This window comes from Pipistrellus kuhlii, unplaced genomic scaffold (genome assembly GCF_014108245.1).
Source record: "Pipistrellus kuhlii isolate mPipKuh1 unplaced genomic scaffold, mPipKuh1.p scaffold_m20_p_14, whole genome shotgun sequence".
Lineage (NCBI taxonomy): Eukaryota > Metazoa > Chordata > Mammalia > Chiroptera > Vespertilionidae > Pipistrellus > Pipistrellus kuhlii.
Window position 1 is genome coordinate 31,031,939 of NW_023425449.1, and position 14,180 is coordinate 31,046,118.

At 39.9% G+C, this 14,180-nt stretch overlaps 1 protein-coding gene and 1 pseudogene across 1 annotated transcript; one reads left to right on the plus strand and one right to left on the minus strand.

Moving 5' to 3' along the window:
* Nucleotides 1–7,056: 7,056 nt before the first annotated feature.
* Nucleotides 7,057–14,104, minus strand: TCF24 (transcription factor 24). The gene is made up of 3 exons (XM_036437091.2): nucleotides 13,836–14,104; nucleotides 12,828–13,249; nucleotides 7,057–9,359 (listed from the first exon to the last, which is right to left on the minus strand). Exons 2-3 carry the CDS (start codon nucleotides 13,224–13,226, stop codon nucleotides 9,246–9,248), a joined length of 513 nt encoding a protein of 170 aa, XP_036292984.1. The 5' UTR covers nucleotides 13,227–13,249; nucleotides 13,836–14,104; the 3' UTR covers nucleotides 7,057–9,245.
* On the plus strand, nucleotides 9,815–9,903 carry LOC118718723 (annotated as a pseudogene).
* Nucleotides 14,105–14,180: the final 76 nt, after the last annotated feature.

Sequence of the window (14,180 nt, forward strand, 5' to 3'; positions counted from 1 at the left end):
AGCTAGGTGCAGAAGGTAAGGTATTTAGTTTAATTTTTGGTTAAAGGAAAAACATGTTTATGCATATAATATTTTTTAATATATATATTTTAATTTTTACAGAGAGGAAAGGAGAGAGATAGAGTTAGAAACATCGATGAGAGAGAAACATCCATCAGCTGCCTTCTGTACACCCTCCCACTGGGGATGTGCTGGCAACCAAGGTACATGCCCTTGATTGGAATGGAACCTGGGACCCTTCAGTCCGCAGGATGATGCTCTATCCACTAAGCCAAACTGGTCAGGACTGCATAGAATATTTTTGAGAGGTTTCAAAAGAAATTGTTTACAGTGCATGCTTCTAGGGAGTAAAACTTAAGACCATTTCTAAGATTTGCCCCTGCAGCCCTGAATGGCATTATGAAAAGTGTTTGGTATTTTCCATCAGTAAGGTTGCTGGTCTCCAGGTTGCTCGACTGAATTAATGCTGCCAGTTGTAAACACAGCTGAAATCACACCAAGAGAAAAGTTTCATGGTTTAAATCTGATAAAGCAGTTTATCAGAAATGACATTATGTGATCCAGCTGGTGTGGCTCAGTGGTTGAGTGTTGACCTATAGACCAGGATATCACAGTTTGATTCTGGTCAGGGCACTGGCCCTGGTTGCTCAATCCCCAGCAGGAGGCATGCCAGAGGCAGCCAGTCAATTATTCTCTCTCATCATTGATGTTTCTATCCATCTCTACCTCTCCCTTCCTCTCTGAAATCAATAAATAATTTTTAAAATTTTAAAATTACTTTATATGGACATATTTATTTTTTAATAAGTCATGGGTTTATTTTTTTAATATTTTATATTGATTTTTTACAGAGAGGAAGAGAGAGGGATAGAGTGTTAGAAACATCAATGAGAGAGAAACATCATTCAGCTGCCTCTTGCACACCCCCTACTGGGGATGTGCCCGCAACCAAGGTACATGCCCTTGACCGGAATTGAACCTGGGACCTTCCATTCCGCAGGCTGATCCACTGAACCAAACCGGTTTTTGGCTAAGTTATTGGTTTTAAAGAGCGAAAGGAAGAGGGGGGAAAAATCAATCAGCTGCCACCTGCATTCCCCTACTGGGGATTGAGCTTGAAACCTGGCTATGTTCTCTGACTGGGAATTGAACTGGCATACTTTTGGTGCACTGGAAGATGCTCAACCACCTAAGCCATACCAGCCAGGGCAAATTATAACTTTAAAAAATAGTCATTCTTTGGTTGTATAACCAGGATTACCTTAGAAAGTTTTTTTTTTTCAATCCTTACCCAAGAATATGTTTTTATTGATTTTTAGAGACAAAGGAAGGGAGAGAGGGAAACATCCATCACCCATACATGCCCTGGCCGGGGGATCAAACCAGCAACCCAAGTATATGCCCTGACCAGAATTGAATCTGCAACACTTTTGTGTATAAGAGGACAATGCTCCAACCAACTGAGCCACCCAGGGCTAGAAAGTTTAGTTATTGTACGAAGACATACATCTGGATTCAGGGCATATAGGACATTTTTTCTTATAAGCTGTCAGAATCTATATTCTGTACTTACACATGTAAATCTCATTAGTAAATTAATACATTTGGCCCTCAGTCCTTTTTCATATTTAGTTAATGACTTGGAGAACTTCCTAGTCCCCCTAGATGTTTGCAGCAGAAAATGAGGTTGGAACTGGAAGGAAGTTGGCTATAATAACCATATGCTTGTGCTTTCCCATGCTCAAGAGTAAGCATGTCAAAATAGAGTTAACACAAGAGAAATGTAAATGACCCTAGTCATAAATGCATGACTTTTATATATAAGATCCTTTTACCTCAGGCAAGATTATTTTTAAACATAATATTGACATTAAGATAATCATAGCATTTATACCTCTCGTCAAGGTTAAAGTTCCAAATCTGTGAAAAATACATTAAATTGTCAGAAAATAGGGCACTGATCTGAATGAAAGTTGATTCTTAAACACTTTAAAGTACATGAACTTTACTGAGATAATTTTGGTAAAAATTACCTAAATTACTTATGATTTCTGCCCGGATCTAAAATAATAAGTGGCTTTAATTGTCAGTGTGAGACACTAGGGTTTTCCTTTTTTGTTTAAAATGTAAGTATGTTAAGACTATGCCATACAAACAACTCCGGTAATCCTATGACAAAATCTGAATGAAATGGAAGGTTACTAAATTATTCAAGCTGACCAATGGGCCCCGAGAAGTCTATGAGAGGACTTCAGGGAAAGTTTTCTTCTTTGATGAAAATACACATATGGGAAGAAGTAGCCTTTTTTTTTTCTTCTTTACCGTCTGTGAAAGAATTCCTGGCATTACTGAAGCTATTTTGTTAAAGAGGAGCTTGCCAGAGATGGCAAAGTAGAAAGAATAGACCAAGCAACGTTGAATAGTCAACACATTAACCAGCCAGGGAGCCACTTCAGCTTAGGCTTCTTGTTATGTGAAATAATAGACTTTCTTACTGTTTAAAAAAAATATTTAAGAATGATTACTTAGAGAGCTAAGAATGTGGAAGTAATTGAAAAATTCAAGCTAAGGTTAAATTATGATGTTATCCGTGCCTTAAGTGTTGGATCTAATAAAAATCATGTCCTGAGATTAATACCATATTAAAATTTAATAAGGTGTGGATTCTGATTGTTTCTTATATAATGTCTTCTTGTACATATGCATGATAGTTTCTCTATGTTCCAGTGCTGTTCTTGTTAACAGGATCTAAAAAAAAAACAAAAAAAGCCCTAACCGGTTTGGCTCAGTGGAGCGCCGGCCTGCAAACTGAAGGATCCCAGGTTCGATTGCAGTCCAGAGCATGTACCTTAGTTGCGGGCACATCCCCATTGGGGGGTGTGCAGGAGGCCGTTGATCAATGTTTCTCTCTCATGATATTTTTCTTTCATCGATGTTTCTTACTCTCCCTCCCCCTTCCTCTCTGTAAAAAAAAAAAACCAATAAAATATATATTTTTTTAAAAACCCAAACCCTGATTTGTCGAATTTGCAGAGTTCCAAGGTGCAAATTCCCCCAGTTTGACTGATTTCAATCTATTATTCAACAAGTGGCTCACAAAATTCTTGAATATTTGAATAATTAATATTTGGCTCTCATAACACATCATTGTCCCCAGGAGATAGATGGAAGGATAAATGCATCTTCATACTGAATATAGTCTAATTGCTTTCCAAGTGGTGGTACTATATTCTTGTAAGAACTTGCTCTTTTCAGAAGTTAAATATTTTTGCCAGTCTGATAAATATAAAATGATATTTGCTGCTATTTTAATTTGCATTTCCCATGGCATTGAAATATAACTTTACATGCTTTCTTTTTTATCTTAATTTTTCAAGTTTTTAATCATTTAAGCTTTCTCTTTGGTAAATCATAGCTTTGACCAATTTTTTATTGGAGTATTTTTAATTTTAAAATTTGATTTATGGGATTTCTTCACATATTTTAGATGCTAATCTTTAACTGATCAATAGTTACATGCATTGCAAATAACTTTTCCCAGTCTTTTTTTTTTTTATGTTTATGGTGTTTTATGTTGTTTGGAATTCTGTATTCTTTTCTCTGCTTACCAATATAGCTCCCAACCCCCAACACTTCTGCATTTCTGTGGAAGATTTCTGGCTAAAGCCAAATCCTTTAATATGCTTTTAAAAGCCCTCCTTGTTTTAAAAATTAGGAGTGAGCCCTGGCTGGTGTGGCTCAGTGTCATCCCATGCACCAGAAGGTCCCCAGTTTGATTTCCTGTCAAGGTACATGCCCAGGTTGCAACTTTGATCCCCAGTAGAGGGCATGTAGGAGGCAGCCAATGGATGTTTTTCACATCAGTGCTTCTCTCTCTCTCTTTTTGGTGAGAATGGGACTTAAAAGCTAAGTAATGATGACTAATGTTTTGGCATACTGGAGTTAACTTGTTTTACCCATAGTGTTGGAGCATGCATGTCTTTGATGAAAATAAATCTCTTATTTTTATCCTCGTGCCTTCTCCTCTCCCCCCCACATAATATTAAATGGAGGAATGTGGTGGGAAAAGAATACAAATTAAAAATATCCATTATTGGTGAGAATGGGGAAATAACAGCTGCTGCACTATTGGAGTGGAAGCTCTTTGAAGTACAATTTGGCAATATCTCTCAATATTTTAAGTCACATGTGTCAAACACAAGGCCCGCGGGCCAAATCCGTCCCGCCAGGCCTTGCAATGTGGCCCGCACCGCGCTGTCATCACTGCACTCCGCTGCGTTTCCATCACAATGACAGTTTATGACTGTTCAGTAAACCATTCGGCCCTCGATTTAGGCTGGATTTTAGATTTTGGCCCCTTCTCTGATTGAGTTCGACACCCCTATTTTAAGTGTATCCACTGACTTAGCAGTTCCACACTTAAAATTTTTTCACTGCCCTTACTCTTAACCGCTTCCTACATTTAACATTTAAGTTGTAGAAAACACATACAACACATACACACACACACACACACACACACTCTCTCTCTCCTTTTCATGCTTCAGTGCCTTTATTCATCAATCATCAGTTGGTCCACAAATATTTTTTTAATGCGATGGCACCCGTTGCTCTTAATATATCAGTTAGGAATTACATTCAGCTGTTACCTACAGTGACTTAAATAAATTAGTAGGGTTTTTTTTCCCCTCAGTGTAAAAGAAATTCACAAGTGATAACTTCATAAAGTTATTAGGGTCCAAGGCTTCTACTTTTTTCTCATTGGTCAGAACTGGGTCAGAGGGTCATCCTCAGGTGTAAGGAAGGTATTCGGATGTTTGGTATCTGCTCCAGTTTAAAAAGCTAGTTTAAAAAGCAAGAGGCTTATTATAGACTAGAGGCCCAGTACATGAATTTTGTGCGTGGGTGGGGTCCCTAGGCCTGGCTGGCAATCAGAGCCGATTGGGGCCAGGCATCACTTTCGAAGGAAGCTCTGCTTCCTTTTACCAAAGGAAGGGAGGGCTAATAGAACCAAAGTGCTTATTCCTTAAAGTGGTCATAAACCTTGAGTGGGGCTCACATGTTTGGGGAGGCCGGGAAGACCAGACCAACAGATACTGTTTCTGTCTTTGGTCAAGCCATTCTCAACAGCACTGTCACTTGAGACATCGTCCAGCCCCTGGTCTTGGTGGTCTGGCCAGAGAGGGAAATAGAGCCACCTGGGCCTGGTCCTTCCTGAGCCCCAATGCAGCTGCTCTCACCCTCTCAGGCCATGTGTGGCCCAGAATTAGCAGATTTTTGTTTTGGTGGCTTCATCCTGAAATCAGTTCTCGTTTTCACGTCAGTCTTTCCTCTATGTCTCGCAATATTACACTTCTAGCCCGATTGGACACTGGCGGGACTGGCTTCTTCTTTTTGGAAGGAAGATCTGAGAACAGTTTTCCACCTCCCACCTCCCTCCTCTTCCTCTCCTGTTTCTGCCATTGCAAACCACCTTTTCACTCGGTTATAGTCTACCTTCCAAAGTGACTCTGATATAGGGGCTTAACAGTTAGCAAGAGGCAAAGATGAGCTGCACACAGAATAAAAAACAATCTTGCACAGGCCTTTAAAAAAAATACAACTAATTAAAAAAAATTTTTTTAAATAAATTCTTATTTAGACCTTACATTGTTTTAATGCCCCTCATTTTCCGATGGCCATCAAAATGGACACAAGTGATTTAAGTCCAATCCCCAGAGCTCCCCATGGACCTAATTTTTGGTCCTGAGAGGGCAGGAGGGCAGGAACACATGAATTTCTTCAGTAACATTCATATGCACAGGAAATGACTATTGACATAATCTTTAAACCTAATAGTTAAGATTATTCTTCAGTTTGTAATTTAAAAGCTTCTGACAGCTAAATGCTATGGTATAATTTATAATGAAAGAGTTTGAGTGATTGAGGTGTATTTCACTGAGCTGGTTTCTCTTATGAGTTGAAACTAAGATTTGTGTAAACATAGGGAGGGAAATCCTTCCCAGGTTTATATAGTTAAGCAAGAATACTTTAATGTCCCTTATTCCCAAATGTGCTGCAGTACTATCTGGGCTGTACTCCAAGTTCACAGGAAGCAAATCTATAGGATTTAAAGGGGCATTAATTTTTTTCAATGATCAGTATGTAATAAAAGTACACATTATTTGAAATATACAATTGTGTAATATTTCCCTAGTGTGTGCCATGGAGAAAGATACCGATACTATACTGCTAACTGTAAATAATTTGGGAAACTATAGATTTCATAGAGCTATTCTTTTTATTACCAAATTACCAAGTAACATGAACAGATATCCCCAGTTTTACCCCAAACATCCACTTCCACCGTAGGACTTTTATTTTCCACTTCATTCCTTTTTATTATTTACTTTTAAAAGGATATATATATATATATATATATATATATATATTCTTTTAAGATAGCTTATTGATGTATAATTGGTGTACAATAAACTGCATTGTGTTTTTATAATCAGAAAAAGAAATAAAAATATTTTTAAGGTCTGTTGGAATTCATGCCTCTAAAAGGGCATTTCCTTCTCCCCCAAAATTATCATTATAAAGGAATTTAAATGTATCTCATATCACTAAGAGAGCTGAGTGAACTGACAGAAATTTACCTTACAGATTATAGAATGTTGTGATCCAAATATACCCCCCTCCAGTCTTAATATATACTTCATTAAAAAAAATATGAGCCTAAACCGGTTTGGCTCAGTAGATAGAGCATCAGCCTGCGGACTGAAAGGTCCCGGGGTTCAATTTCAGTTAAGGGTATGTACCTTGGTTGCGGGCACATCCCCAGTAAGGGTGGGCAAGAGGCAGCTGATCCACGTATCTTTCTTATCAATGTTTTTAGCTCTCTATCCCTCTCCCTCTTTGAAAAAAAAAAATCAATAAAATATATTTAAAAAATATATATATATATATAAAATGAAGCTAAAGCCAAGTAGATATCCACTAGAAAGATTTTCAAATGTACCTTCATCATTTGTTAACTAGGCACAGAGACAGATACAAATTTAACAGACTAAATTAATTTTCAATTAGTGTTTTATTTTAGTAATATCCTTTATCCTGACCATGCACCATTAATGAAAACAGCATACTCCGGTGAACTTTTGGGTGAAAACATGCAATTTCTCTGATATTTTCCAACTTACCAAAACCCGTTAGCATATTTAGCAATTTACAAGAAGTTATAAAAACCCATGACAGAAATATATTTCTTTGGCATTAAAACATTTATAACCTGACAAAAAGAAATAAAAAGTAATACTATAAAAGGCAAAGTAACTATTTAATAATGATTTAGAAAAGTCTGATAATCAACAAAAGTCATAATTTCCCTCAATTAAATGCTTTAAACACTGTAGCCAAATAGATTAGCAAGAGAGCCATTTTTCTGAAATTCCTCCTAACAAATGTAGTGTTTATAGTTCATTTTCAGGTAACTTTAAAGAAGTTTTGATTTTATTCCTTAAAAGATTATTCTTAGCACTTTTTTTAATAGTGAATGGCTGAATCCATAACTCATTTTACTTTTTATCTATTTCAATGTTACATGAGTAAATATATTCACAAATGTTTAAATATACAAACATTTTGCTAAATATTAATATGTACAGAGTTTTGATTAATACATTTTCTTTTAAAGACATACTTCCGTCACATTACAAGGTGATATTCACAGTAAAATAATGAAAGTTACATACTATCAAATATGAGCCAAAACATGCTGATATTTGGCTGAGTGAACTAAAATGGTAATTTTTGCCTTAAGTAGTCTTTTACTTCATTTCATTTCCAAAAGTTTAAAGAAAACTGAGGAGAAAATAAACTGCAGTATTATTTCAGCCAAGCCCCTTAATATGCCTTTCTGTTTGCTAATCTTGGATCAAATTCAGCAACTTGAAAACAGGGTCACTGACAAATAAATGAACTTTACATTTGGAACGTGGAATAATAGAAGACTGAATAAAAAACAAGGGAAAGAAAAGGAAATCTAAGTCAGCAAAAACCATGACAAAAGAGAGTGGAGATTTTTTTCCCAGGTGTTTAAAGATTCAGTATGTTCCCTGACCATTACCTCCACCTCATGGCACCTCGTGTGCAATGTGGTAGGAGAGGCCCGGCGCAGAGGGTCTCCCAGGCTGTGTTCTCATTGGGGCAGGCTCAGGAGGGCCTGCTCTGGCCTGACGTATCTCAGGGTGGTCCTTAGACCCCCTCGAGGCACACATCAATGCCAGAACTCCCAAACCAGACAGGACGTCTCCCATTTCATAATGGCCAAATAGGCAGACTGTGACCCCAAGCTGACGAGGGGAGAAGGAGCCCGGCCAAAGCTGTGACTGAGGGTCCTTAGGCTCACTCTGTAGGGTGGCTGCAGCCAGACCTACTCAGCTAGTCCAGGACCTGAGAGAGAGCAGGGTGGCTATGGAGTGACCGGGAAGAGGGGGAGGAGCCCCGCTGCCCAGTGACACCCATCTGGCTGCAGGGATTTCCAAGACCACCTATAGTTTGGAAATATAATTAGATACTTAGTAATCCTCTAGGATGGAGGGGCAAGCCCTGTCCTATGAAGCAAACAATTACCTTTCCTTTTTGTTTGAAGCAAACACTTTCTAATATTCCAAACAAGTTTTCTAAGAGGGAACAATAACTAGATATAGAAATTACTGCATCATTATATTACCTCAGCAGTCTTTTCACACATAATCAGCTGAAACTAAATACATTTCAGTTTATTTTCACACCTTCCAACTGAAATGACTTCTTAGACCAACTTTAAGCATGGACTGGTTTTTATAAAAATGAAATACTGGTATATTACAAGTACAGCTTTTATTTTTTTTAAACTAGAAACACTATTAATAGATACCAGCTTTTCAGTTTATAATAAATACACTACAGAGTGTATGCATTCTATGGATATATATACACAGTTTTTTGCATTTGTGTGTTTCTTTTTTCCAACCGTTTCTTTTCTCCTGCATTATATAGTAGTGACTACCTCTCAGGATAGATAAGCTGTGTTTTATTCAAGACTATTTCATTTCACATTTATTTAGATTAGATAGATAAATCTGAAAACTCAACTGCGGATTCATATGTAAACTTTCAGAAATGATGTTTGTTGTGTCTGACGTAATAAATATAGAATTATTTCATAGTATTTAAAAACAATGGACACCACTTTCTTTCAACACCCATCAGGGGACAGCCTAAGGCTGTGAGTCTGTTGGAATATTGCCATGATTTGCTTTTTCTCCAGAGACAGAATGCTTCAGAAACTGACCAGTAGCACCAATGTATAATCTTGATCGCATGGGCCATTTCTGAAAAAGAATATTTAAGCAAGAATCTAAAAGTTAGTATTTATGGCAGTTATAATCTGTAACAATAAAAATAATAATTCCAAATACTTCAATGCAAATGCAATCTTACATAGCTATAGCTAGTAGTAATTGTAATTATGAGGTCTAAAGGATAACATGAAAAAATATTTATTAATGCTAACAATAAAAATATATCCAGATTTTGATTATAACTATATAAAACAGTATTGTGCATGTGGGCAAGAAATCATGGATAATGAATATAATAACTGTAGGAAAATTTACCCACAATGTTTTAATTGCAAACTAAGCCTAAAATAGCTTTGTAAAAGATTGATTTAAAAAAAAAGTGAAATATTTTAAAATTTTGAATTAAAAATTTGAGAAATTAAAAATAAAATAAAATAAAATAAGTTCCTTGGCTTTAAAGATTTTTTAAAAGTTATACATGGTAGGTGCTCTCTTCTGTAGCACATATACTAAAATTATAATGATACAGAAAAGATTAGCATGGCTCCAAATTCATGAAATGTTCCATATTTTAAAAAAAATTTTATACATGGTAAGTACTATCTGTCTGCACTTGTTAAAGAACCACAGTGAAAGGTGACTAATTCAATTATCTAAACATTTTATCTAGCTAAAAGCAATATCTGGAAGTTATAAATATTAGAATGAGACAGAACATCCAGATTAAATGTCTGCATATATTGGCATCACACAGCTTGAATCTTTCAGTAATCATCACATTGTATTCTAATTTGTGACTTTTTCTAAATTCACCTTCAAAATGAACCTTTCAAACAATATAATGTATTACCAAATAGGCATGGTAATGGAAAACCCTATTCCATAATTGGCGCTCTCAGAATGGACCTTTCATTTTTGGGAGGGTGGTGTCATATAATCAGTTTAGTTCTAAGGTCCTTGAAATACCAAGGGTTAAAATACTTTGAGTTAACTAAAAAGTGCATTAAACAGACCATTTTTATTTGTATTAGATTAACCAAAGATAGATTTAACAGTTAAACATTTTTGGTAGTGCCTGTAAAATAATGTGTGATGGTTCCAATTATGAATATAAAATCTCTTTCCTCTGAGTCTCCACAGCATATGATTATGGCTCTCTTAGGCACATACAACATTCTCCCTTACATCTTTGTCTCTGGGTTCATTCAGGGCAGGGATTGAGCTCACCCTTAACTGTATTCACTCTGCTAACACAGTGCTCTTTGCAATAGTAGGCATTCAGTAAGTGATTTTAAAACAGACTAACCAGTTAGTCACTTGTTCAACCATCAACAATTTCATTAAGAGGTAATCTTTGACCTTGTTTTATTATCCCTGGCGTTGTCTTTTAAAATCAAAATAATTCAGAGGACAAATGAGATTTAGTTTTTCCTAAAGAGTTACAGTACTACAAAAACACTTGGTACATGAATTAAGTGCAAAAAACCCCCAAGAAACAAACAAACAAACAAAAAACACCACCTCTTGTTAAGCTTATTGTTACCTGAAAATTATGGTTCTAATGTTATTCAAAAAAAGCACTGCAAGAAACTAGAGTGAAAAACAACTTGATTTATCATCTGAATTACACCTCTCACAAAGAGGCATTTAACAGATGCTTTTTTATAGTGAAGTCTACTTAATATTTAAAATGTCAAGTAAAACAATCTATTATTAATATATATTTGAAAGCAATTTAATGCACACCATAGTACAAACCCCTTAATAAGAAATGTCTTCAGACACGACCGATTTAGGGAAGGAATCGGGTGGCTAAGGAGGATGGTGTAGGTGACGGTGGCTATGTGACCACTTCCACCCTTCCCACCTCTGGACAACTCTATTATTCTTTGCTATGGCTATCGAGGTATTTTCCCTCTGCCTCACTCCTTACATGCCTTTACTCTGGGATCCTATTTTGGGCCTGGGGTGGGGGTACTTGGGATTGGTCTTAGGAGGGAAGGAGGTTGTAGACTGCCTTGTAACCCCCCTGGACACCCTCATATGGGTTTTTCTGTGTTACTTCATAAGACATATATATATATAATATATATATGATTTCTTCCATGTGAGAGAGAGATATATATGTATATAAAACGCATGGAAGAAATATTATTTATAAGAAAAAAAAAAGAAATGACTTTTCAGCTGAGAATGTTAAACAGGGTGGGGCAAAAGTATGCTTACAGTTGTGAGTATGCCTAACAGTTTATTTATTATTTATTAATTATTGTACTATTTTCCATTTGAACAACTGTGAACCTATTTTTGCTCTACACTGTATATAACAAATGAATGGAATGGGAAATTTACAATTATAAATAAATGATATTTAAATTTTTATATTTAATATTTAAAATAGTGTTAACCTATAACAATGCTTATTATACCAGGTATTTGCAAAGTAAATTTTGTTATACCTCACCACAGCATTTAAAGGTCAATTAGTATTAGAGGGTGTACTTTTTAAACACATTTTTTTTTAAAAAAAACATTTCAATAATGATTATTCAATAACTTACTGAACACTGATATACTTAAGACTAACTCATAACTGTGTGTGTGTATGTGTGTCCAAATATTTCAGAATGGTAGAACCAAAAATTTGAAAGATTAGGTTTAGGTTTAGGAAATATAAGGAAGATTTCACATTTTGAACAGAAACCAGATGAATTTTTAAAAAAAATCAAGTCTAGGAGAAAATAACAATTCAGAGTCTAAATACTTTGCAATCTACCTATATGTAATGTAAAAAGAATTATACAAAACGGATTCTCCTATCTACCTTTTTACATTACAGAATTTGAATATAATATTAATAAGAACATTCAATGAATATACCAATTTATTATACAGATTACATAAACACATTTTAGTTTATCTAACACTCTTGGTGGCTGCCTAGTCCATGATCCCGTTAACCTTTATTAAAACGTACTGAAATATACTTTGTGGCGATGCAAAAACGGTCTTATTTCGTTCTTATCAATTTTACAAAAAAATTTCCACACTGGTTTCCTAGGATTACTAAAGGACAGATAACTCCATTACCCCATAGTTCATAAATATTTCATGAAACTTTTCAAACAGCTGGTAAAAAGACAATGGAAATGTAATTATGTAAATTAAAACACTTAAAACAACAACAAAAAAAGGCTCATAAATATAACTCTGATTGTAAAAATTACCAGGACGTGCAACCAACCATCTAATCAGGCACCCGGAGAAACCTCTCACTGGGAAGGGGCATCCTGTGGGTGGCATCCTCTAAGGAGCGTGAGACTCCCTGCCCAGCAACCTCCGGGTTTAAACCTGCGAACAGTTAAGCAGCGGGGACCTCGAGGGCCAAGTTCCCTCGGCCCATCTGTTACCCTCTTTGGGTGAGGGCTCGGAGGCATCTGCCCAGGTGCTGGAAGACCGGGCGCCCCGCTGCCCACCGGTGTGCCCTGGCCCTCCTACCTTGACGGGGTGCAGGTAGCCGTCGCCACGCAGGGCGCCCAGCCCGGGGTCCGCCGGCGCCTCGGCGTCGCCCTGCAGGCTGCGGGTGAGGTGAGCGATGTAGGTGGTGGCCAGCAGCAGCACGTCCAGCTTGGACAGCTTGGTGTCGGGCGGCACGGACGGCAGCGTGCGCTGCAGCTCCAGGAAGGCGTGCCGCAGGGTCTGCACCCGGCTGCGCTCCCGCGCCGCGTTCGCCGCCGCCGGCCGCCCGCCGCCCCCCGAGCGCCCGCCGCCGCCGCCCGCGCCCGCCGGCCCCGGCCCGGGCAGCCCGGGGCTGGAGTCTCGGGTGGAGGAGGCGGCAGGGGGCGCGGGCTCGTGGCCGGAGATCAGGGGGCTGCCCGCGGGGCCGCAGCGGTCCATGGCGCCGTCCCGGGTCGCGCGCCCTGCAAAGGACCCGGGGCGCCGTGAGCAGCGGGGGCCCCGGTGGGGCTACCCCCGGGGGGAGCAGCCCGCTCCCTATTCCTGCGCGCGCGCCCGCCCGCCCGGCCCCCCGAAGTCCCCGGGACGGGCTTAAAGGGGAGGATGCTTGGGTTGCAGCGCGTTTGTCCCCGCGTCTGGGAAGACTGAGGCCTGAGAGTTCCTGGCTCCCTAGGAGGCCGAGGAGGGGCGCGGGGCGCGGGGCGCGGGGCGCGCTTGACTTTCCTCGGACAATTTAAGCGAAACTACTGCTCTGTCGGGGAAGGAAGCTCGGGTTCAGCACTTGTCCGCGCTTCGGGAACGTTACCTGCCCGCCCCGCAGGAAAGATAGTGCCGATCGCTTTCGCGGAGAGCGGTACGCACGGCCGCCGCCCCCGTGCCAGTAGGTCCCGGTGCCCGGGACCCGGGGGCGACGGCGGGAGCCCAGGTCATTTCTGCAGGAGGGGTGGGGGCCCCGGGCTTCCCCTCGGACTTCGGCATCCGCTATCCTCCGGGTAGCGGATGCCAAAGTACGAGGTGAAGCCAGCGGCGGGGGTCGGACCGGGGCCTCACCTTTCCGGGAGCGGCCGTGCGGCGCTTTGCGCAGAGCGTCGAGCCGGGTCAGCGAGGCCAGGGCCGCGCTCCTCACTCCATCCCGCCCAGCCCGAGTCGACGGCCGCTTCCCGCTCCCACCGGGTGGGAGCGCCTCCCAGGCGGGCGTCCGGAGGGGCCGGAGTCCACCTACGACAGCGCGACCCGCCGAGGCGCGCGCCCACCTGAGGGGGGCCGTCCAGGAGGGGCTGCGTCGGGGCAGAGCCACTTCCTCCGCCGCGGGAGAGCCATTAATCAAGCCGCGGGCGGGGCGGGGCGGGGCGGGGCCAGAGGGGCGTGGTCAGGGGCGGGGCTTCCTGCCGTCCG

Coding starts and splice junctions, on each gene's coding strand:
- TCF24 (XM_036437091.2), bottom strand. CDS start 13,226: ATGGACCGCTGCGGCCCCGCGGGCAGCCCCCTGATCTCCGGCCACGAG. Junction 9,360..12,827: donor GCTACCTGCACCCCGTCAAG/GTAGGAGGGCCA, acceptor ATTCTTTTTCAG/AAATGGCCCATGCGATCAAG.